At 55.5% G+C, this 24704-nt stretch overlaps 5 protein-coding genes across 5 annotated transcripts; 1 reads left to right on the top strand and 4 right to left on the bottom strand.

Moving 5' to 3' along the window:
- Positions 1–561: 561 nt before the first annotated feature.
- J7T55_007309 (uncharacterized protein) lies at positions 562–2117 on the bottom strand (the record flags this gene model as incomplete). The annotated part of the gene is made up of 2 exons (XM_053144058.1): positions 562–1183; positions 1240–2117. The coding sequence occupies 2 exons, from the start codon at positions 2115–2117 to the stop codon at positions 562–564; spliced, it is 1500 nt and encodes a 499-aa protein (XP_052993000.1).
- A 3537-nt stretch (positions 2118–5654) lies between these two features.
- J7T55_007308 (uncharacterized protein) lies at positions 5655–7533 on the bottom strand (the record flags this gene model as incomplete). The annotated part of the gene is made up of 7 exons (XM_053144057.1): positions 5655–6106; positions 6212–6282; positions 6340–6461; positions 6528–6756; positions 6874–6928; positions 6988–7235; positions 7397–7533. 7 exons carry the CDS (start codon positions 7531–7533, stop codon positions 5655–5657), a joined length of 1314 nt encoding a protein of 437 aa, XP_052992999.1.
- A 3297-nt stretch (positions 7534–10830) lies between these two features.
- On the top strand, positions 10831–11986 carry J7T55_007307 (uncharacterized protein; the record flags this gene model as incomplete). The annotated part of the gene is made up of 3 exons (XM_053144056.1): positions 10831–10845; positions 10898–10983; positions 11065–11986. 3 exons carry the CDS (start codon positions 10831–10833, stop codon positions 11984–11986), a joined length of 1023 nt encoding a protein of 340 aa, XP_052992998.1.
- Positions 11987–21714: 9728 nt separating this feature from the next.
- J7T55_007305 (uncharacterized protein) lies at positions 21715–22896 on the bottom strand (the record flags this gene model as incomplete). The annotated part of the gene is made up of 1 exon (XM_053144055.1): positions 21715–22896. One exon carries the CDS (start codon positions 22894–22896, stop codon positions 21715–21717), a length of 1182 nt encoding a protein of 393 aa, XP_052992997.1.
- A 589-nt stretch (positions 22897–23485) lies between these two features.
- Positions 23486–24569, bottom strand: J7T55_007304 (uncharacterized protein; the record flags this gene model as incomplete). The annotated part of the gene is made up of 5 exons (XM_053144054.1): positions 23486–23799; positions 23891–24055; positions 24113–24260; positions 24421–24455; positions 24506–24569. The coding sequence occupies 5 exons, from the start codon at positions 24567–24569 to the stop codon at positions 23486–23488; spliced, it is 726 nt and encodes a 241-aa protein (XP_052992996.1).
- Positions 24570–24704: the final 135 nt, after the last annotated feature.

Raw genomic sequence — 24704 nt, 5'->3', positions numbered from 1 at the left:
TTACATGCCCCATAAACCTGGAATCCCTCGAATGCAAAATTAGTCATTCTCTTTTTTCAATGCAGCAACGGTAATATTCAAAGGCGCAATCAATTGCCGCCTGCAGTGGACGCAGGACGGCTTCCGTGTCCTTTTTTGGTCCTTCCGTGAGCTGCCCTTGTGGGCGTCGTCACTTAGAAAGGCTTCGACGTTCAAGTCGGAATGATAATCCATGGACGTTCAAATCCGGGGTTGCTTGAAGCCTTGGCCGGATTGATCTGGTCCTGACGGGCCGTTTTTTGTGGCACACATGGCAGTGGCCTTCCTCGGCGCGGTTTCTGAGGCCAGCCTCATTCCCCGCTCGACACGGCGTGAGCTCGTGGAGCGTGGGGAGGTTGAGGTCATGAGACTCATTGTAACAGTAAATCCTGGTTCGACGGCTTTGCACTTGCAGTCTGCGATTTCAAAATCCTCAAATGGTGCCTGTGGTACCCACTTATGGTTAGACATGGTTCAAGACATGGCATGCGCGAAGTCCCTCTTCGAGATCGACGGTGTAAAGAGAGACTAACCAAAATTCATTCAGCCGGATTGCTGAGCGAAGGGGTTGTACGGCTGCTGGACCAGACCCGCGTTGTTGTGGGCGAAGAGGTCCTTGTGGATCCTGGTCATGGCATCCAGGCGGTCCCGGAAGGCATTGATGTGGTCCAAGACCATGGGGTCATCGGCCTGGGGGAACGCGGCCACAAGGTTGGGCAGGGCCGCCTGGATCTCGGCCCACTCGCCGCGGAGCTTGATCGAGGCATCTTCGACCTTGGGCACCTCCACGTCCGTCACCGGCTTGGGGGACTTACGACCGGTCAAGGCCTTGCCAGTGGGCTCAGACTTCCTCTTCCTGTTCTTGGAGTCCTTTGGGATGCTTCCGCTTGGCGATGGCGGTCCTGAGCGGGCGCTCAGGGTAGAGCCGTTGTCGTTGTGAACGCGCCTCATGTGGTCGCGCAGGTTCCAGTTGCGGGGGAATCCGTTCCCAGGCACGGCTCGGTCACATCCTTCATAGGTGCACAGATAGGGCTTGTCTCCGTGGCCATGCATGGCGTGGGCCTCACGCTCATGTCTCAGCAGGCATGCGGTGGATGAGAACCTGGCGTTCTCGCACGAGTCGACCTTGCAGCGGTATGGCTTGAGGTGGGAGTCCACGAATTTGCTGTCACGATCATCGTTAGTGCGCAGGCATGGGTTACAGGTCAGATTGTTGCTTACTCGTAGTTGCACTTGAGCTTCTCAGGCTTGTGGTTGCAGCTTGCCTGTCCCTCCCAGGGGCAGTGGAAGAGGCCGTCCGCCTTGGGATACGCATTCTTGTAGAGTGGATGATCCCGCGCAGACTCACCTTCGCCGCCGACGGTACGGCGACCATTCCAGCCTGCCAGCGAGACCTGGTCGTCTCCCATGACAGGAATCATGCTGCTGTCGAGATCCTCCGGTCCCATGATTGGTTGAGAGGCATGCCCGCCTAGGCTGAAGGTATCCAGTGACTGGAGAGCCGGGGAGTTGGACGAAACACTCGTCAAGGGAGAGTTGTGCAAGGCCAGCGGCCAGACATCCTCTTTCGAGGCCGAAGTGCCCTCGCTCAGATTATCCCAGGAGTGAGTGGGCGAACCACCCGACATGCTGGTGTCAAAGTCCAGGGGAATGGCATTGGGGTCCACATGCTGGTTAACAGAAAAGTCACTGTAGGCCATTCCGTTGACAGGCAAACCATCCATCTGGGTATAGAAGCCTGACGTGGTCATCTCCGGCGATGTTGTCATAGCAGCAGATTGCTGGTAAAGGTATTGGGACACATCCATCATCCGGCCGTTTCCAAGAGGTCCTTCCTGGAACGTGTGTGCATTACCTGAGATGTCAAATTTCGACGCTAGTGAAGCGCCCTGTGACATGACTGATTGAGGCCTTGGTTGGCTCTTGCTTGAAGAAGCAGCAGTCTTGGAGATCCGGTGGCTCTTGGCAGAACCTCTCACGGAGATTCGTCGCATAGGCTCAGCCTTGTGAGTCTTCTCACCTCCAGCTGTGGGAGCTGGCATCCATGTGGTCTGAAAGTCCTCCGTGGTTTGGGGCTTCCCGGCAGTGAAATGGCCCATTGTGAACGAGTAATCCTCGGTTTCTCCTTGGTCTGCAAAGAAGTTCTGTGGTCCTTCTACTGTCGTACTGTCCCATGCTGATCCCGAAGGATCAGCTGATGGTCCTGTTTGAGAGAAAGGAAAGATCCCGGAGTTTGGAGACATAACAGTGGCCTGAGTGTAACTGTGATCGCAGGTTGGAAGGTTAGTGTGCTGTTTCTCCACTATCCCGATTGTTTAAAAACACAAAAACAACAAAACACCAAAAAACAAAACGAGACATATTCCAACTTGGCAACAACTTTGTTCCTGCAGCAACGTAAGGTTAGTTTCTACGTCCGAGCAGTTGTCATCATGGTAGGGACTTTTACAGACCAATTAAGAGGAGTTCCTCTGTAGTCCAGGCGAAGGCGTCCATGTCCGGTTGATCCAGGCAAACGTGTAGGCAGGCAGGCAGGCCATTTGTGTCCGGTCAAGTTCCAGCAGAAGGTCCATGGGTAACGGGGATGGTAGTGCGGTAATGAACAGACACGGAGATGAAGCTTAGACGCCAAGTCAAAGTTCGTGTTCCTAGGCCAAAGAGGCAATGATATGGTGTACTCCGTTGTCCCGTTCCATCCACGGTTGTCGGATTAGGTTGACAACATCACACCAGTCGTAGTCCTCGGGTAGAGCACAACGTGCTGCCTAGATTGGCCGAGTTGAAAACTCAACAGGCAAAACTGGTCCGTGAAAAAAGGTCCTGATGAAAAAGCACTGCAACAATCCGGCTGGGCAAACTCCTTGGCAAAAGTTCGGTGTCCATCGGACATATATCCATGTGCGGTTGCACAGCAATCAAAATTAGATTGCTATAGAATGTTGAATAGAACACCACCACACCAAGCCATAGAGCTTCGAGTGGTACGTGTCTCGATTGATCGTTATGATTCCGGTACCCTGGGCCTCGGTAGAGGCTTGGCCATAGCCGGTTCCACAGGGACCATATGGCCCATACTGGAAGTCGACGTAAAAAACAAGGAAAAAAGTCCAGGAGCTCCTCTGCAAGACCAGGCTCAGGGTGTAAACCCTGGGTTCCAGCAAAAATAATCCACGGATCCGGGGCAAAATCTGTTTATAGCAGTCTGCACACTGAGGGTGATACTCACGGAGCATCAAATGATGCGGACGCATGACAGCGTCGTAAATTTTCTCCCGAGGTCTGTAAATCAGGCAATGATGGCATCCTCAATGTGTTGTTGATTTCTCCCAGGGAATATCAGGCAAAGCGAGAAAGAAAAATCCTTGGGTTCCGTGTTCCTGGTTTGGTTCTCTCCAGTCCTTGGGTTTGTGAGGTTCTCATTGTCCGTCCAGTGGAATCTCGATGGGTCCAGAGTTGAAGGTTCGTTTGAAACAAGACTTCGCTCATTACATGACAGGCTCGAACACAGAAGCACACAGTACGCCTCCCAGGGGTAAGGACAAAAGAAAAGTAAGTGTAGTATACCTAGAAGGGCTTTGGACTTCGCTTCTATCCAAATGGTATCCAGACATGGTATCCGAACGGTTTGATGTGACAACGGTGGTCATCCTTTCCAGAGCGGCTGCTCAAAATGTCCCTTGGAATGAAGGTATCAACACTTGACGAAATCAGTCAGAGGTGAATGATACGAGTGGTCCTTGTGGAACAACTGAATATGTTGTTGCTCTGGAGCGCGGCAGCGACAGCAGAGATGAGATATCCTTGGGGCGCGAACACAACCGGCAAAGTATTCCAGAACGGGATTGTTCTCCTTTGTGGAACGTTTGTTGTGATTCAAAAAAGCAAAACAGAGATATCCTTTTTTGGGTCGGAGATGGATGATTGAGAGTAAGACGGGAGTGGAGCGAGTCAAGCTCGAGCAAGAGGAACGATGGGTGAGGTTGTTAAGAAGTGGCGAAAACAACGGGAGATCAGCAGGAGAACCGAGAGGAACAGCGTGGACGTTGCTGGGTTGGGCAGTAATGCTTCAGGACGCGAGGGTGAGCTGGTGTGAGCTTGGGTGGTGGGAGAGAAGAAGAGGAGGGGAGCACGATGTTGAGTTGGGCACGGAGAGGGGCCGCTTTGGGTTTTAAACTTGCAGCGAGGGGGACAGGGCACGACCAGGGCACGACCAAGGCGCTGCGGGTGGGGACCCGGCGCAGAGTGGTGGGGCCCCACCCTTCTGAGCTGGCGAGCTCCCACTGGACACAGCACCATGGTGAATGACACGGCACCCCTGCCAATGAATCTCCCAGCCCTCCCTCCTTGACCCTTTTCCCCTCCCATTTTCGAGCCATCTTCAGCTTGCTCATCTCGATTGCCCACGCCCATTTCCCGTCACGAACAGCTCCATCGCCTGGCCAGCCTGCCAGCCTGCCAGCTCGGCGCCTGTTCACACCTCCTGCGTCTCACTCACCTGCTCTGCTGTCCTCTGCTGTACTGCTGTCCTGCTGCTTTCCTGCTGCCCCGGGCCTGCACGCCTGGCCGCTTGGCCATCACATTGGCCGCATCACACGAGCATTTGGTGCGTGAGCTGCCAACTGGCGCGGCTGCAATGGGACTCTCTCTCTCTCTTCCTCTCTCCCCTCTCTATCCCCCCACTGTCTAGACCTTTCTGCTCCTCCTCCTCCCACACACTTCTGGGCACGTTGTCTCTTCCTTCCTGCAACATATGCTCGGCCGTCACGCTTCAAGCTTCACCATCAAAGCCAACTTGCTGGTCCGGGAAGCTGTCCCAGCCAATCAAGACCAAATCGTGTGGCTTGGGATGGCTGGTCGTGACTCTCTACTGGCCAGGTCGACAGTAGCGAAGACAACGCATCCATGCAAGAGTCCAACTCTATCACGCCAAGCCCAGCGCATGATTGGCACCTCTCCCACCGCTGCTTCCTGCCTCGTGCGGAAACCTCGGGATGCGCCGTTAATGCTGGTCTTGCTTTTGACCAGCGTCCCTTGGCACATCCTCGCTCTCGTTGTCACTGAGAGGGGGAAAAACCAGCCTCGCTCACTCTCTGACTCTTCTCCCTCTGTACTTTCCGGACGCGCAATGTCGGTCATGCGCGAGCGATTTTCATGGCCGGCCCGTCGCCTAGTTGTTTGAGAAACTTGCTTCCTAGCCCCAGTGCAAGTAATTCTCCTGACGATCACCACCGGGAGCACAATGGCTTTATCAACTACAGCCGAATAGCCTGTGATCTACGTGGCTGCGTGGCTGGGAAGATCGCGTCGAAGCCGAGGCTGGTGGCGTCCAGGTGGCTGGTCTCTTCATATCTTCCCGAACCACGTCTTTTCGTTCACGGCTTCTCTCGCTCATGAGAAGGTTGGGAGGCTGCGAGCAACGTTGCACGGTTGCGGTTGTTGCGGTTTCATCCACATCCCGATATCAATGGGCGCATCGGATTCGTCCCCGACGTCACATCGAGCGATAAGGTCGTCTGCTGGCACACTATCTATTCTAGGACACTGTGGTGGACCAGCTCGGTTGCAAAGCTGTCCTGCCGAGTACAGCAGGCCACTGGTTCAATCCGTCCGGCTGGCCCTCTAGTGATAGACAGACTTCATGATTCTGCGTTGCAGACTGCCTCTTCCCACAGCTGCTTGAGCTCCTGCTCGCCTTCGAACTCGACGAAAGCAACCCTTTTCAGTACAGCAACGGCTGCATGCCATGTGTGCAACCGCAGCATGGCACTTGTGCCGCGTAGCTCATTACTAATCGCTCTCTTCCTCGAGCCCAGCCTCTCGCCATCAACACCAGGCAAGGGTGTCGTGCTGGCGAGCGCAGCGCTAGACAGCATGAGACTCCAGAACAAAACAGATTGCTCAGCAGAATCGTTTCTCGCGTTTCGTTCAAGCCTCTCCGTATCTCTGCCGATCGAGTCTATGAGACATTCGAGGATTTCGTTGCTCATACGACCAGGACGAAGTACCAGGCTGAGGTACATGTACGCGATCATTCGAGTAATGGCCACACCCGGATCCCGTCGCTGCCCACGACTTGCAGCCGAGAGGTCTAAAAGTCCACGATTAGAATTGGTGGACGCGTTTCCGTCTACACACCACCATGCGCCTGTTGGCTTGCTTGACAGACCAATAAACAGCACGCTAAGCGGAGCACATCCTTCGACACTGCTGACCGTCGTGGACAGCTGCTCCTCCACTCCATTCCTCGTGACACTGCCAATTGCCCTAGTAGAGGTATTTTGGTCAGCATGTATGTGGTGGATATGTCACAACTATACTCACATTCCCAGAAATTTTTGGAACACGGTCAACTCCGCCGTGACTACTGGGCCGCAATGATGGTTTGCCGCGGTTACCAGTCCATTCAGGTGCATGACTATTGCCAACAGGGCATCCGGGTTTGTCTACTGGAGCCAGATGAGTACTGAGGTTGGCACCCGCGCTTTCCGCCCCAGACGAAGAATTCTCACCTCCCATGAGGCCGCCTCTAATAGCATCAGACTACTGATCGTTGCCATGACGGAGTCACCAATGTCTTTGAAGGGGCTTTCGAGATGGCCCTTGATGAAATTGAAGGCGTCCTGCTTGAAATGTAGCAGGGGGACTTTGATATGCTCTGTGGGCATCGTCTGCATAGCAGTTCCAGTGTTGCACGAGGCATACTTGCTGATACTTGAGCTCCAAGGCGGTAAAGGCAACCTGATATGTGTCAGCTTAAAAGCTCAACCCTCTGCGAAAAATGACTTGGGATGACCGAACTGACAGCATCGCTTTCGGATAGATCATGGGCGCATGGACGAGAGAGTTGGTACTTACTTGAACGTTGCTCCCGTTGCAGAAGATCGAAAGCCGGTCATGCTCTCCTGTGCCACTGTGCAGTAACAAGTCAGTCACTCAGCTGGGGACAGAGCTGAAAAATCAATCACATACTCGTGCGGAACAACCACCAGGTCTTGTCTGCCAACTCAGCTGGAGCACCGGAGAAGAGGGTTGTGACAAATGCATCGGCCTCGAATCTCGGCGGCCCCTCGAGCTCTACGTTGCTAGCTGGCGGCTCAGATGTGTCTCTGACCCTGGACCGAAATGCCATTGTGTGCTCGGCGCCACCATCGCGACCATCGGATGATGATGGCTCTCCCATCGATACGGAGTCATCAGAGTATGAGCACCCGGAGCCGCTGCGAACACAGCTCGCACTTTGTGAGCACTACTTATCAGCCTCGAGACGAGCCTCGCTCATTTCAATAGATGCTGGACGAAGGAGTGGAAGCAATCGATGCGATGATATCGTTCCGCTGTATCTGGGTGTATCACTGAAGACAATATGAGGGTGACTCACCAGATTGGCCTCGCCTCATCGCACCTCACGTGGCGTCTCTTGCACGCTATGCATCCGTTGCGACTTCTCCGATGGTATCTCCGTTGCCGTTGTGGTTGTGGGTTCACCGAAAATTCGGTCGATCCGTAGAACGCCATGAGGCCGGGATCGAGTCGCCCCGAGAGATACCTCCCTCCCCCCCACCCAATGGCGCCGGCGCCGCGGTCCTTCTTATGAGACGACGGGTCCGAGGCGTAGGATCACGTCGGATCACTTGGTCGCTCTTCAGCATCATTGATTCATCTCCCCCGGATGTATAGCAAAGCTGAAAGGTCCAGATCCCTTTGCTTCCAACCAAGACGGAATAGCCTAGCCAGAAAGCCACATCGCTCCGACCAGGAAGCTGCCAAAGTACCGGAAAGACATAAGCTGGCGGCTGTTGAGACGGCCTTCAAGTCAGGAAAGGCTTGGATAGCGTCGCCATATCTCTTGGCACCGATTGTCAAGGATTTGAGAGTCTTACATTCTGCTGTTGAGCGCGCATCTCACCATTGGGATTCCACGTGGGCAGCGGTCTAGCCTTGCAGTGTTCCAAGACGGTACTAGCTGTCTAGGACAAGCCTCTTGAAAGGTCACATTAGGCAACAGGATATCTGAAAGCTGAGCAAGCCGGGCAGTCAGTACCAAGAGGTCATGGTCAAGACGCCATGGTCAAGAGTTCTCGGTGCCCTCGAGTTACTTCAAGAGTTCCCCTATGGACTACTCGGATTTGAATTCAAGTATCCTTATTGCTGCGCGCCTGTTGTCTGTCTTCAAGATGATCATCTGGAGGGCGCATACTCGAACGTGCGGATGCAGATCATCTGTGACCAGATTTGTCCTCCCAAGAGACTTGAGCAGCCGCATACCAGCGCCCTTAGACTCGGCACGTCCAGCGGAGGAGCCAGCAGCTCGTCTCGAGATGAGCCTGTGTGGATCGGAATGCTGACACTAGGAAAATGGATGACGCTACTCCTTCTTAGCACCATTTTATTGCATGCTCAAATACTGCTGCCTTGAGAGGCGTAGATTGAACAGAGGCTGGCGTCAGAATCTAGCGCTTCGTAGGATGGTCGAGGTAAGATGCGGCTTTACGGTACAAGTTGCGTTCCTGGACCGGCGCGTCTCCTTTAGAAGACTGTTCTGGAATTGTTTCAGCTGATCTACTTCCCACGAGGCCGTAGACTTTAACAATGCATCGTGGAGACCGGAGACCACCTTCACCGGGCTGCAGTGGTACTCGGGACCTAATATTAGCACGTGCAAGGGCGAGCCAGTTCTTCTAGACTAGGACTATCCAAACGGTCGCCCTCCCAGCAGATCGGGTCCGACAAGTTATTAGACTCGAGGGCTTCCTTTTGGATGTGTTGCACGCCGAAACATATGAGACGTCATGCCCTGCCTGCCGTCGCCGAAGCATAACGATTGCCTCGTGGCACTCCCACAAACTCTCAAGGATCGTCCGATGGTTGAATAGGGTCTGGCCCGGGCAACGGCAAACCCCATCACCTTTCTATCCCGCGAATGCATTTGACCGAGAGGCAAGTTGAGCCATGACAGGATCTGTCAGGGCAGTTCATCACCAAAAAAGGATGACAGATGTAACGCCGGCACCAGGAGTCTCGGGTCTATCTTAGGCCGTCATGCTGGAGACGCAGCCAGCTCACCCAGGGCTGCCGGGGACCCCCCAGGACCCCGCTTCTGTCCTCCCTGTGACCTCATCTCACAAGCCCCTGGAGTTTGGGAAATTTGTTGGAGTGTTCAAAGTTCGTCCATGTTCCAACTATCTTCTGGAACTGGCGAAACTTTACTGCGAGCCTGGGCGCAACAATGGGCTCATGTTCTCGTCCAGGGTTGCACTCCAAAATACCTCTCCAAATCTCGTGCGGAAAACCACCCCGACTTTGAGGAATCGGATCCCCAACGTTCTTACTCAAGACATGCAGATACGGCCGCCTCGGGCAAGCGGACATGACAGGTTCTATTTCTGCATGTCTTCTCCTCACCAGCGTGTCCAATATCGACTGCCCGACTCTCGTGGAATTGCTGACCTATCACCAGGAGCTCTTTAGACTTCAAGGCTACCGCTGTGTGAGACGGCGTCTGTATCTGGCATCAATGCCTGGGTTGGGCTGCCCATTCCCATGTTTCACTGCCCAATGTCCCCAGCTGCTGTCACCGCTGCCCGAAGATCTGGGTGCTTCCCTGCATGATCTGTCCTCCATGATTCCACCAAACCTGGATTGACTGTCAACCTTTGGGCCACGACATACCCTCTCGTTACAGCCATGGAGGCCCAATCGATGCCCTATCGCCCAGGTCAAATCCACAGCCGCGCCGCCTGCACACCAATTGCAAATCATGCTGCTTTACCCAAGCTGGTCATGTCGGCTTAGGAGACTCTGCTAAGCCCGCCCGTACGCCCAATTGCGCAACCCCAGGGTAGTCCCTGGCCCCCCAGCCAGCTGTTCACCATGCTCGCTGTCTGCGCTCCAAATGCGTTCCCTGACCTGACATTCACGGAACCTCCAAGTGGGAATTGCTGGCAATTGTGCCGCGCTCCGTGCCCCCTGCTTGCTTTTTTCTAATTGCCCGATTTGTTGTGGTTCGTTATTGCCCACAGTAACGAGACTCCTCGTGCATGCGGCTTGAAGATCTTGTCCCTGGTCTCGTGGATTGTGGATCCTTAAGCAGGGTGCCAAATGAAGTTGTGTTGACTCTCGCTCACTCGACTCTTGTTCCTGCCGCCCTGCCTTGGCGATAGGCTTCGGCTACTGCTCACCTAGACAAGGTCCCTTCTTCGCCACTCCCCTCAGGTATCATAGATATAATTACCCCCGGCATTAGAGCAGCACGTTTGGACCGGCAAGATCATTCATCTGAAGTTATTCGCAACCCTTCCGGAGTTGGCAAGACAGCCCATCTGTCACGCAGTCATACTTTCCTGAGCAAGCATTACGCTATGGTATTAGCTGCTTCCTCACGTCGCCCCGTATTGGACATTTCTAGGACAAAAGACTTGCGAGTCGCCGTCCACACTCCGGAGCAATCACCTGAACAAACTGAATACACACCGCTGCACCACGGAAACCACACATCCCGGAAGGACTAATTGCCATAGCCGTGGGATCCCTTGGTAACAAGAGCAGTTTTTATCCAAACTCTCAAGTAAACTTGGCCCGTCAGGACTATTCCGTGGACAGTCATTAGGAGGAGAGCGCCAGCTATTCCATGATCCTCACTTGTGGCAACAAGTGTCTCTTTGTCTGCTAGTCTGTTTGTCTTGCGTTTTTTTTTGCTGTTCCCGGAGGCCGTGTCAAATTTTTTCAACCCTTGGACATCCCGATACCCAGGACGCGGAGTTATTTTGCGAAGATGGCGCAGTCGGACTTTGCCTACAGGACTTCCAAAGGACCATGGGGGACGAGAAGGTGCGGACCAGAAGAGACATTCCCCGAATGGACTTGTGCAGCTGACCCGAAGCAAAGCCCCATCGTGTACCAAGACCCGTACCCGAGCGGAGGGAGCCGGGACGTCATCAACGGAGCTTACAGCAGCACGCCGCAAAGGTAAGACCAGAGCAGTCGAAGTGGGTCCCCTAAGCCATGGACAGTGAGAATAACGAGAAATTCCCAAAGTATACAATACAGCGGGAGCGCTTCGGCGTACAACCTTCCAGGAACCATAGCGACAGTGACAGCGAGCCATCATGGGCGAACCGAGACGGCCTACTCAAATTCTCAAGCATACAACTCAAGACCGGTGTCAATGACCTACGGAAATGGTGCCGCCCCAGCACAAGCCTATGGGTCTTATAAGAGCACGAACTCACAAAATTGGGATCACCCGGGAAGGTTTTCACCAACGGACTCGATGGACGACATCATGGCGTCCCCTAGCTTGTCCGACTACTCCATCGACAACAGTGGTGGGACCGGGACGACGCCGCCAGGCAAGCACCATAAGTCGTCTTCACACGGCAAGGCCAGCCGATCACAACGGAGGCCATCGAACCGCGACGAGTTCGATGGGCCACACCAGTTCCTCCAGCGACCGCCGCCAGAGTACATAGCGATGCAGGAGCGCGAGCTGCCGCACCTCCCAACCAACCTGCTTGTGCAGGAGCAGGACAGCGTGCTGGCGCAGGTCAACGACCGGTTGTCGCAGTGCGCGTACGACTTTGTGGCCAAGTACCAGTTTCCAATCCCGCTGACGCAGGACATGAGGCCGGTGGAGCGGCCGCAGGACCGCGAGTGGACCGAGTGGGTGTACCTGCTCAAGCGGCTGGCGACCAAGCGGCGTATCCCAGCGCGGGTGCTGTACAACGGGCAGATCAAGCAGTTCGTGACGATCCTCGAAAACAGCCTCGAGATGAGGCACGCGGCCAAGCACCAGAGCCGCCCGCTCAAGGACGATAGGAACATTCTGCAGCTCATTAGCGCCGGCATCCAGGTCGCCAAGATCCTCAAGGACGCCCAGGCCATGGACTACCTCGACCGGCTGTACGTCAGCACTGAGCAGCAGATCCAGGAGAGGGCTAAGGCCGCTGCCGCGAGGTTCAGCCGCGGTTGAACAGGACCGGCCGTCTTGATTGTCGGCGGGTCAGAATTCCCACTGGGACATTGTCCGGTGCCAAAGGTGTCACCTCGACGCAATATATTTTATACGTTTTCATCGATGTCGTGCTTTTTCAGCACGGATTGATTTTCCATACATGATGGGCCAGAGTATCTGGTGCCGTCACACGTTTTCAAACCATTCCATCCTCCCATCAACCGGCCGTCGACTCCTCGACACTGGGGCAGGGAGTTGATTATACGTTTTTACGCACAGGAAGCATCCGCTCCTTCCACTAGAAGGAGCACGATGCAGGATGACAGACCAAGGAAACGAGGAGAGAGAGAGAGAGGGACAGCCCTCGCGCTAGCTCACTCACCTGCTTACCTTCGCTCGCCAACCGACGAATGCAGTTCAACGAAACGGCAGTGTATTATAACATCGACAAAAAAAAATCAAATCAAAGGAATACTTCTTAACGACCCCAACTCACGAGCCCCATGACACCAATCGGAAAAAAGGGAAAAAAGGAAAGACAAATTGAAAGAAAGACATCCAAAACAGCGAGCAGGCCTGCCGCGGTGGTGAACACCGGCCGCGGACGATGAGATTGGAGCGGACCTCCCGCTGTGAGAGCGACGTGGCTGACATTCTGCTTGTTCTGCCTTTGGTGTTCACTTCCGCCCTGTTTTGGCATTGCGAAAGACCGACAGCGACATGCCTTGTTGTTTGTGTGCGCGTGTGTTTTGGACCTTGGGAAGGAGACTGGATACCAGCCGGGACATGCCATTAGCGATTCTGGGATGGGGGTTGGAAGAAAGCGAGGGTGGGAGGCCGTGATCTCGAGGAGTTGTTGGACGTTGTGCTGTGCTTTGCCCGCCTTTGCAATTGTATGCCTGCTTACCACGCCTTGCCTTGCTTTGCCATGCCATGCGTTTTGCTTTCTTCATTCCCCTGGTGGTGGATGGAAGGAGGACGACAGAGTCCTCCCATTGTTTTTGCAACCGGTAAATTTGTCCTTGGTTCTCCCCCCAACATTAAAGACAGCGTTTGCTTGGTGCGTGGTTCAGTCTGCCTCAAAAGAAGAATCCAGCGCCTACCCGCTTGCATTCCGCCCTTGACCTTGCAGCTTGTTGGCCATGCATTCCGCCCCAACTGAAAGAGAAAAATGTAGATTTTCACTAGAATCGAAGGGGTGTGGTAGCACCGCTTCGTTGGGAGCACATCCGATTGGGGGTGTGTTATGCCAATTCTTTTTCTTCCTCCTTTCTCTCATTCCCTGGTGGCACAGCAGAGATTAGAAGTTGCGAAATTCCAGAGCCAGTGTTTGTGTTCCACGGCAGCTTGATATACATCTGGGGTTGTTGTTTGCGGTCGCCGTCCTGCGGCCGGTGACGACGTCGACGCCCACAAGCCCCCATCCATCATTTCATGTGTGCATCCGGGTGACATGACATCTGACAGATGATTTGAAAGCAGTGCCGCTTTTGCCCCTGGGCACGCCTGAGCGCCGTACGTGGCCCAGGCGGACTTGTGTGCAGTCCGGCCCGTCGAGTGTGTATGGCAGACGAGGACAGAGTGCCTGTGTCCGAGTCTTTCCCAGGTACAGTCAGCCCGAGGTCAGTCACCGCGTACCTTTGTGGCAGGCCTCGTGGCGTTGCTTGTGTGTTGTGGCGGCGGGCAACGGGTGTGGAGTGATAGAATGCGAGACTGGGCCAGACTTGACTGCTTGAGGGAGACGAGGACCCCTGTCGCAAAGAGACCGGCTTCCTGCACCATCATGCCGAGAGGAGGCGCTGGAGACTCTGCTTCTCGGTCACGTTGCGGGGGTCGCATTGGCTGGAACCGTCCAAGCTATCCTTGCTGTCGGTCGCCTCATGCGGTATAGTGGCTGAGCAGGCCCTCGGACGCTGGGCAGTGAGCCGCGAGACATTTCCCAGACTGCTGGAAATAAAACAACCACCATGCCCTCTCTCGCTCTCGTGCTCCCAAGGGGGCTTGCATCTTTCCCCAGCGGGAAATTCCATCGTAGATTCCTGTAGTGACTTTTCTTTCGTTTTCCTAACGGCAGCTGCTTGGGGACTGAGCAACGCCGGAGATTATATTACTACCCGCATCCCCATGCATGTGCTTCCAAAAGCGAACACCCGAGGTGCAGGATACACAGAGGGAGACGTGGCAGCGACGTTGAGCTCACATCTGCCGACCTGTCGCGCCCCCGCAGCAGTCCGTCCGCTAGGACCTCCTCGTGCTTCGAAGTGACGAGAGGAAAAGAGCAAACCGGAAAAGAACGAGGGGAGAAACACGGGAGGCAAGGAGGCCTCGTCCCGGCGGGGAAAACCATATCAAGGAGACGAGATAACGCGCGACTCCATGCAGCTTGCCTAGTCTGATTACTTTTTCTGAGCCCGCGCGCATATGCAGAGGTTCACATGAGACTGGCCGTCCCAATAAGCGGGAAGAGGGGAAAGCCAAAGGACGCGACTGGCGCACAGTTACATCCACACCGCATCGAACGCTCCACGCGGGCCAACTATTTCTTCGGACAGAGTGTGAGAGCGAGAGGGCTGAGAGGAAAAAGCAATCGCATATACGTGGAGAACCTCCAGCGAGAGGGGACGGTCTTGCGAAGCCGCGAAGCTGGATCGTGACGCGGAACACCGCCAGCCTCCTCTTCAACCGAACGAGGAGCAGCACCGGAGAGATAGCAACGAGCAACACCGCCCTACACAGGACGATTACTCTCACAGGTACGACCACGAGGAGGAGAGCACGTTTGGTAGTAGCCACCGTCTGCCTCAGCAGGAGGACGTCCATATGGCCTCAGTCATCTCGTCCGGGACGTCGCCCATGTCTGGGTTCTCTCAGGCGGACGACGACCTCGAGTCGTGGCAGTTCCTCGACACAGAGGGCGGTAATGCCGCCGGGTCACTCCAGGAGCTGGCCGGGTCGTTGGGCTTCGACACCAGCCCTTCGATAGTGAGCCAGGGGTCATGGGGGGTTGTAGGCAATGCCGCCCCTCAGCATCATCACCAGCATCAATACCAACACCAACACCAGCACCAGCACCAATACCAACACCAACAACAACAACAGCAGCAGCAGCAGCAGCAGATGTTCCAGACACCCTCGCCGGGACCGCTTATGGAGCACGCCCTTTCCGTCTCCCCAATGAACGGCGCCGCATCTCTCACGAACGCGTCTCCGGCCGCTGGAGCCGGCGGCGCTGGCAATGGAGCAGCGAACTTTGGGTTTTCCGGCTCACCGCTGGACGTTCAGCATGTCTCGCATGGTCAGTTCGTTATAGAAGCACTGCAGCAGGGGCAGGCTTTTGGCGTGGGACCAAACACAACCGCCCTCTTTGGGCAAAGCGAACTTGGTTAGTGAAATTGCCCTACCCTACCCTTTTGACGAGATGGTAGTGTGTTGGGATGCTGGAGGTGTGTGTTTTGATAGAGGGGCTGCATACTGAATGTATCCAGGCTTTGAATTCGGGTTCAACAATTTCTCCATGCTGCCAAATACTGGGTTCGACGGCCTAGATGATGCTCAGTCTCAGGCGCTGATGAATCTCAACATCCCCTCCTCCATGCAGACTGGTGTCAATGCATCTCCTCCCTGGACCCATATTCCGGTGCAGCAGCAGTACAACACACCCATCGTCCCGGATTCGTTCGACAACCAATCAGGTTCATCAATGGGTCATTTCACACCTCCATCGGGATCTGGGTCATCGATCGACCTTAGCCCAAAAGCCTCACCCGGATCACTCCAGTTCAGGCTCGAAGGAGGCAGTTCTGCCACCAGCAAGGCCATCGCAATACCCACGGCAGAGAGAAAGGACCGTGCCACATCAAAAGTGCGGAAGACGCAGAAGCGCAAGAGCTCGTCCCCACCGCTCCTGTCGACGTCCTCGGCGTCCAGGCTCGCAGAGGCAGCAGCAGCACAAGGAGCAGGACAGTCATCATCAGCATCAGCGACAGCAGAGAACCCGGTGTTCCTGTTCTGCAACGCGACGCCGGACACATGGGCCAAGGGGGGCGGCAGCTTCGACGGGACGCCGGACGCGTCCAAGGCGTCGCAGAAGGGCCGCAAGGGGGCGCTGTCCAACGACACGCGGGCGAGCGCGCTGGCGGTGCGGCAGAAGGGCGCCTGCTTCTGCTGCCACGTGCGCAAGGTGAAATGCGACCAGCAGCGGCCCTGCCGCAGCTGCGAGCGCTTCTGCGCCCAGGTCCCGCAGGCCGTGTGCTGGCAGTTCGAGGACTTCACGCGCGCCCTGTTCCCGGCCTTCATGCGCGCCCACTTTGCCCGCGACGAGATGGCCCGCTTCGTCGCCGACAACGTCGCCAGCTTCACCCTCAACGGCGCAGACCACCCGGACGTCACTGTCGTGCTCTCGTCGGGCGCCGGCCTGCGGTCCAAGCTGTCCATCAAGGCCAAGTTCTTCACGCCGCGGGCGGCAACTTCGGACGTCATGCAGCACTGGTTCCATACCGTGGGCAGCGGTGGTGGCGGTGGTGGGGGCGAGGACCGCGTCGAGCTGGAGGCGCTGAGGTCGGCGCCGCTGGGGCTGGACGTGGACGGGTCGGGCGGGTCGTTCAGGGCGGAGCTGAAGCGCAAGGTAGAGAAGTACGCCGACGACATCGTGCAGGAGCCCGGGTGCCCGATGCAGCTGACGGCGTCGATGGCGCGCAAGACGGACCTGCCGCGCCGGGTGCTGCAGGTGGTGCAGCGGTACGCGCAGCAGTCCGGGTCGCCGATCGTGCGGCGCGCGCTGGCCGTGTACACGATGCAGTACATGCTCTCGCACCACCTGACCATGACGCAGCAGTGCGTCGACAGCCTGCGCGCCGTCAACCCCGTCGCGGCGAGCGGGCCGTGGATGACGCCGCGGCTGCTCAACCGCCAGGTCAAGGCGGTGGTGGACGACCTGATCGTCGAGGGCGTGGCGGGGCTGTTTGACGAGTTCGGCAAGCTGCTCAAGAGGCGGTCGCGCGCCGAGTGGGCGCCGTGCACGGCGGCGTTTGTCGTCTTCTGCCTGCTGATGGAGTCCATCCAGGCGTCGGCTGACGTCTTCGCCATCTCGGAGATCGAGATCGAGATGCGCAGGCGGCGGCCCGTCAAGTTCAGGCGCGCCGAAGCCCTTGACGTTAACAAGGCCATCGAGGACATGCCCTTCAAGCAGTTCGCGTTCCAGTTCCACCAGATCTACCAGACGCACTCGAGGGACGCGTCGGCCAAATCATTCAACCCGCTGGTAGACACCAGCCATGACCCGTCGGGCGATCTGGACAGTGCGGCGATGGAGATGGTGATGAGCCTGAGGAGCATGCTGCAATTTGACTGTGAGTTATATTTCGGAGAGTTGGTTGGTGAGTCGAGGGGAGAAATGCCGGGGTGCTGACAGACTTCTTGTAGACAGCGAGCTGGACTGGTTGACGCCGGCCCCGATTATGGCTCCTACCGGTGAAAGCCACCCATATCCACGGAACGTCGAGGAAGACTACATTGGGCGCTTACTGTCAAAGTTCCTACTTTCTTTCATGGACAGCAGGTACATTTCTGGAGACTAGTCCGTCCTGGGTCAAGGAGAATTGACGCGACTGGCGACCATAAAGGAATGTTGAGTGTGTTTTGCTTATTTGCTTTCCAACCGAGCGTAGCGATGAAAGGGTATATAAATCATGATCACGGTACGGTATGGTATTGGGTCGTACTGGCTCTGGGGTGAGCAAGCCGAACTTGGACGCATATCAAGGTGGGAGTTCTCTGGTCTGCGATTTATTCTTGTTTGCTTGATTGGATCTTATCCAAAAATGGGCTACCTGCCTAGATAGAAAAGGAACAAGTGAGCATGCTGCGGAAAATAATGTAGGCGAAAGCCATGGTTTTCCCCAACCTCAAAGATCGACGATCTCGGCGAACGGAGTGGAATATGGCGTCTTCATAGGAGTGTTCCACCGGGCTCAAGCCTTTGACAGCGAACCCGGCTTCCCAAACCCCGATTGATCTAGGACCTGTCGATTGGAAATTGACATCATGGGGATTTGATGGCTCCTTGGTGTGATCGAACTGCCTCAGCAATCAACCCTGAATTCGCACGAGGCGAACAGAGGATCGCTGGGCACAGGTCCATTTGTGTGCGTGAATGGCAGAACGTGCGACGAGATGAGGCACGACTCGCCATCAGTCTGTCTGGCTGACTCTCCGAATTGATGGCGTACCTGTTGGCGTGACTGTGACGGCTTCCGATGGAAATGGCAGCCTCCAAACACGACCGTCTCCTCCTCAGAAGCACGTCGTCGCGACCAAGGCTGACCAGTCAATCGTCAAGTCGTGATTTCAAGCTCCCTCATCCCTCCCCCCAATCTTTCCTTCTCGTAGTACGCGATGCTGGGAGGATGTCTGTCCGCATTAGTCCTGCTGTTGCACTTTAATCTACACCAGCAGGGTGGATTGGACGGGTTGTCTAGACCCTGGTTTTGCTCTTCCACACGAACGATAAAAATAAAGTTGACCGTCTTGTGCATAGAGAGAACACAGCGGTAGGCAATTTGTGGGTGTGTCAAGACAGCTGACCTCGCTGTTCTTTGACTGTTCGCAAACGAGATCGCAAGAGATGGAGAAGGAGAAGGGAAGGACGCGTGAAGGGACAGTCAATCCAGGGCGAACTGGATTGACATTGACCGTGATGAGAAGGAGAGTGACTTCAAACCTGTGTCGAGCTGCAAAATCGTATCTGCGCTGCGTCCATTTGCCAACTGGGAGGCCATCCCTTCTGGCGTGGAGGCGACATGCTTGAGCTGCGACGCGATGCTGGTAATTGTCGTTGTTGGTTGATGAAGGAAGAAACTGTGCAGAAAGCAAAAGTTGAAGTCGAAATTTTATGGAAGGCCGCGCCCCACCAAATTCTTTAGTTCGGCGCTAAAATCGGTACGTACCGGCAGCTGGGTCCCATGGTCACGTGCTGCTGCGGTAGAGTGCCATTTTTCAATTGAACTACTTCCCTTGCGACGTCGGTCTTGCTCTTGGTTCTCCTCTCTTCTCTTCTTCTTCACACTTTGTATTACGCACGGTTAATCAAGCGGTCTTGAAAATCACCCACTTTCGACCGTTCATATTTACGTGCCAAAGAAGAATGGATTTTTCTGCTCATCATCATACGCCCGGCGCTGCTCTCACCCACTGCTGCAACGGGCAAGGCGGGCTTTCCGACACACCTCCAACTGAAATCGTCCAACGAGAATAAGCGCAGCCCATAAGCGAGAGAGGCACCGTTCGCCTCGTTTGCCCAAAGCTCCGCGGGAGGATCAGAATGTTCCGTCCTAGTCGAATTCGGGCCGCAAGCACTTAGATCGCCCCCTTTCCACGTGAGACTCTCGCTTGGACTGGGAAGGATCGGGTGTTGGTCTGAGATTTGGACTTGGGTTTCGGCTTCGGCCTGGAGATTCTCGCGCGTTCCCCTCGTCCGCATCGCATCGCACGAATCTGGCGGCTTGGCCTAACTGACTGTGGCATGTCTTCGTCGTTCCTTGGTCTCCCTCGACGAAGTGGGCAGTCAATCATTGGCCCTGACGTCGAGTAGCGGTCGGCCTCCTCCCAACTGTGTTGAACAGCTTCATGCCGTGCGACTTTGGAACATCGAATTCTCCCCTTTGGCGTCTCTCATTTCGGCGTCAATTGTCTGAGCACAAATCGTCCGCATGCCGATTCTCGCACCATTCTCCACGCCCATTCGTCAGTTGCTCCTGCAAGGCATGACTTGGTTGGGTCTGCCTTATCCCACGAGGAATTGTGTAGTACGGCCTTCGGTCACTTGAGCACAAGGCCCGTGTTTCAGGATTCTCAGTGGCTCCTAGGCATGACAGAGAATCGCTTCACCGTATGGAGATCTCACGAACGCTTCATTTGCGTCTTCTTCACCGGCTTTCCGCGTCAAGAATGATCCAACGGCAGACTTGTCGACGAGGTTGGCAACCATTCTGAATCTACGCCAATGAGCTCTGAAGACGGCCGCACCCGTGATCTCGCCACCCCTGGACTGTCAGCCCGGTACCTGTCACAATCGTAGACCCATTCGATGGAGCCCCCTTGCGAGCCCGGTCCACTCGTCATCGGGCCATCTTGATGAATTCCGTTGACCTTGCGGAAAATGTAGAACTGCCTGCAGTGCTCATGGACACGCTGCTAAGCTTTCGTCCTTGTCGCGCGGAACACTTGGTAATCGGGCAGCCGTAGCTATAAATTCGATGCTTCGCCTCCAGAAGACGCATGCCATGGTACGGCCATTCAGACACTTCCAACAAGCCTCCTGATACTCTTTTTCCACGCCGTTCATCAAGCTATTCGCGAAACTTGAGTCGACTTTGCTTGGTCACCGACCTCAGGCTGGATTGTGTGAAGCCCTACCACAAGGCGCGCATTTGATCGAGTCCTCGTCAACTCACTCCGCGGATACCATCACTGGACTTTCTCCTCTCCATTATCAACACTCAGCTCAGCAGCAAGTCATGGCAGTGGTCGGCTTTTCCATTTTCCTCAACAGCCAACCCCCAGCAGCGCCGTCCACGACGACGACGACTAAGCCGCAGCCCAGAGACCCAAGTAAGTAGTCACATGAGCACACTGTACTGCAAGCAGAAGAGAGGGTCTTATCGTGACATTTTTGTGGTTCGGCTCGCATGTTTGTCCTCCCGAAGATTCAACACCGCATTCCAAATACGGAGATGAACAATTTGGCTAACTGTTATCCTAATCAGCCCATGGCTTGAGGCAATGAGGAACGGGCTCGACGGGTCGGGCTGCCGTCACGTAGAAGCGGGGGTTTTCACACCGGTCGCGGGACCGACTGGGATCATCTACAAGGCATGTCTCGAGGGTGTGTGGCTTGCGCTTCTGCACGTCACGGAAGTAAGATCTCAAAATGGATGCGGAGGGTGCACGCAAAGGGCTCTGGCACTTCCCCAGTGGGCTGTTTGAATTTCCGTACGCGTCAATTGGTAATCGATATCTTGTCTACATGCGGATCAGTACCTGTCGGCCTTGATGAGCACCCTGTAACGTGCCATGCATCTGCCTCCATCTGGCCCTCAGGTGGAGATAACGTACATACGATCGGCAGTTCGGGAAGCTGGCTATCTATTCTCCTCACCAGCAGCCGGAACCTCTCGCATCCTTGGAATCTTCGATACATTTCCTAACCCGTCCAAGGATCGACCATCACCCCACGCCAGCCGTGTGCCGTCGGCACCAAGACGGAGGTGACCTCCAGGATCTACCGCCAGCCAAGGTGTGACTGAGCTGTCACCCACCTTGGAGGATTCACTACCATTGACCGGTCAGAGCCTATGGTCCCAATCCGATAGCCCAGGTGTGATTCCTACCCACAGTCATGGGAGCATCGCGCTACGACCCAATACCGCCAACAGCGACTCCCGGTGAAGCCCATCCCGACCAGTCCGCCATGCCGCCAGTCCGCTGAACCACCAGCACACATGCTTTTTCGACGATCGACGATGGATGGATTGACGCTTCCCTGTGTCGCGCCAACCGCAGGGGCAGGGTGAAGCTTGTCATCGGATTCTATCGTGGGAACCTGCACTTGTGATACCCAACTCACGTCAAACCAGTTAGCTCTGCGGGTACAGTACCCATTTTACCACTCCGCCGGGCAATGATGTCTTGAGAAAACGGGATTCGCCGAACGCCTCGAACCAAAAAAGCAAAGTTAAAAAGCACGTCGTTTATCGTTGTGCTCCCTCGCCGTCCCACCAAGCCTCCCTTACACAGCAGGGACAGTACGAGCCGGTGTGGCTGACCTGTTGCTGCTGGCTGTGGCTCTGGGGCTGGCCACGTCCCGAGTCCACCAGCGAGACCGGTCGATCCTGAGGCGTGGTATGTGGAGGCACAGGCTGCTGATGATGCTGGTTCGCGTCCCGCGATGGTGGCAGCAGGCCCTCGCCGCGGCCTGCACCTGCACCTGCACCTGCGTATGCGTATGCGTCTCGGGCGGGCCCGTACCCGTTCCTGCTGAGTCGCCAATTGCTGAAATAGTTCATCGGCAGAGGCGAGCTGGCCGTCCCGAAGTAGGCAGCCCTCGCCAGCCCTGGGCTGTACCCGAGTGATGGCGTGTCGGGCCAGGGGCTGGCGGAGCGATACCTGGACTGATAGCCGGGGCTCGATCGCCTCTCGTCTTCGACATGGTATTGGTCGTCGTCGGACATGTTCTCATCCTCAGTCGTAGGCCATGGCTCAATGCCCTCTGAGTCTTCCTCCTCCTGCTCCTCCTCCTTGATGCGGACGCGGCTTGTGTCAGATTTGTTGTCACCTGGGGCCGCTTCAGGGTCAGTACCTGCCGAGGCTGTAGCAGAAGCAGCTATCTCTGGGGCCGGCTCCGGCACGTCGATCCCTGACGGCCACTCCACGATGCGCTTGCTGAAAAGCAGGCTGTACAGCCGGCGGCAGAACTCCTCGCGGAAGTGCGTGGGGATGCCCGACAGCACCTGGGCGTAGCCGTCCGTGTGCTCTTTGACTGGCGCCGTGTCAACGAGCTCCTCCAGAATCACACGCGAGAAGTACCGCAGGATCAGGTAATCGGTGAGGTCGTCCATCTTGTTCGCAGCGCGTGATCCGTCGCCCTCGTGGCCAAGCGCACTGCCGCCGCCACCGCCGCTGGTAATGTCGCCGAGATCGAGTGAGGGCGAATAAGGAGGTGAGGCGGCGGCGGCGGCGGTTGTTGTTATTGTTTCTTGACCCAGAAAGGGGGCGAGGTTGCCCCTCAGGCGGTCCTCTGTGTTCACTCGCACCAGCACGTGGATGTACCACATGTACGAGGTTATTTTCGCCTCGGTGCTCTTGGTGCTAAAGTCTACACTGCTTACCGAGTCCACCGAACGTTGGGTTGGTAAGTTTGAAGAGTCGGGCATCTTGCTTTTCTTTCCTTCTTTTCAAGTTGTGCTTGGAAATTGAAATTGTCGTTTTTGACAGTGGAAGACAAGTCTGTGGAACAGGGAGGAAGATGGAAGATGTGTGTGTTTTTATACTGGGAGCAAAGCGAAGTCGAATATTGAGTCTCCGTGACTACAGGTCTCTGTTGTGATACTGCTCAGGTAGCGAGTTTCCATATCACTGATGTCTAACTAGGCAAGTGTCCGCAAACGCTCTTAAGGACTGAGTGGAGAGTGTGAGGCAGTCATAATGAGTGACTATGTAGGGCAAACTGACGTGCAACGTCACAGAGCAGACCGCGTGGTTTCGCAAGCTTCAAATCTGCCGCGCAGTCAAATATGTGGTTGAAAAAATATCTAAGAAGTGAAAATCCCTCTCTATCCTCCCTCATAAGCTGAACTTCCTGCTCATACGTCGTCTCGTATCAACTTGGTCCTCCGCCACGGTGAACCAACCACTCCTCAACACCACTCAACATCTCCCAATCCTAGCCATCAGGCTTTCCAGCGACATTTCCACGGCGGACTCACCTTTGCATATTCGCAACCCGCCAGGCCACCTCTTTTCTTATTTAGGCAACGCGTCCTCACCCGGGAGCACGGTCCCGTTCTCAATCGCGGCGAGGTGCCCCCTCGCAACCATACCGTACGCAGGGAAGTACCGGTCCAGCCAGGGGAACAGCTCCGCCGCACCGGGGGTGTTGCGCCAGTCGCGCATGAGATCACAGATGATGGAAAACAAGGAGACGACGTTGACGCCCGCTCGGGCCATGCGATCGTTGGAGATGTCGCGGATCAGGGGCGTCGTGGTTCCCGAGGCCTCGACGTTTGCCCAGACAGAGTAGCCTTCTGCGCGGAGCGAGAGGGCGAGGAAGGTCGTGCCTTGATTCGCGGGGGGGCATGTCTTAGTCATGATGACACTTCGAGGCAAGAGGAGCGAGTCTATGGAAAGATAGAATGAGAGTGGACTCACAGACGTCAGTGACGATGCCGGCCATGATAATCTGCGACTTGTTGGTCGCCCTAATGGCGTCGCGGAATTCGGCGTTGTCCCAGGCATCGACCTCGCCCTGGCGCTGGATAAGGGGTGCGTCAGGGTACATATCCAGGATTTCCTGTGGCAGAGGGCCGTTTGGGCCTGTTATCGGTTGTCAGCGGATCGCAATCATCGAGTTTTAGAAATAAGGTATCTGACCTGTCTGGGCCGAGGTGGTCATCACGACAGGCAGGTCGAAAACCTTCCCGATGGCAGAGTGAGCGATCATCGAATCGCGGTAGAGGGTAGCGTCGAAGTCTCTAGCGAGATTGTAGAGGCCCTCCTGCAGGTCGAGGATCAGTAGCATCTGTCTCTGTATTAGCCATGACCCATGACCTGATGCTGTACATGAGTTCTTCGGTTCCTGTTTCCGAAGCGCCCCGATCTCCGGCAACTTTTGAACTTTTCGCTCACAAAAGTGCTCGTATGGATCGCCTCTATTTTGGTGATTTACGAGGATCACTCACAGAGTCATTCTTGTCGATCCGCTCGAAAGGAACAGCTGTTCGCGTCAGTTCACAAGGTTCGGCTTCCAAAATCGAGGAGACTCACAATCTCCAAGTGCCATTCCTGCCAAGGCAAAAGCCGGCAGCATAGATTTCGCAGACAGCTTCATATTAAAATCGTGATTGGCTTCTAATGAGAAGATAGTACTTGACAATGATTGATGACAGAGAGGGAGACTCGATACAAGATGGTCTGATGATCCAATGTAACAAAGAGAATCGAGTGATTGACTGCCTCTTATATG

The sequence above is a fragment of the Diaporthe amygdali genome (assembly GCF_026229845.1).
Source record: "Diaporthe amygdali strain CAA958 chromosome Unknown NODE_16_length_960263_cov_65_539585, whole genome shotgun sequence".
NCBI classification, from domain to species: domain Eukaryota; kingdom Fungi; phylum Ascomycota; class Sordariomycetes; order Diaporthales; family Diaporthaceae; genus Diaporthe; species Diaporthe amygdali.
This window is presented reverse-complemented; position numbering and strand designations above follow the sequence as displayed.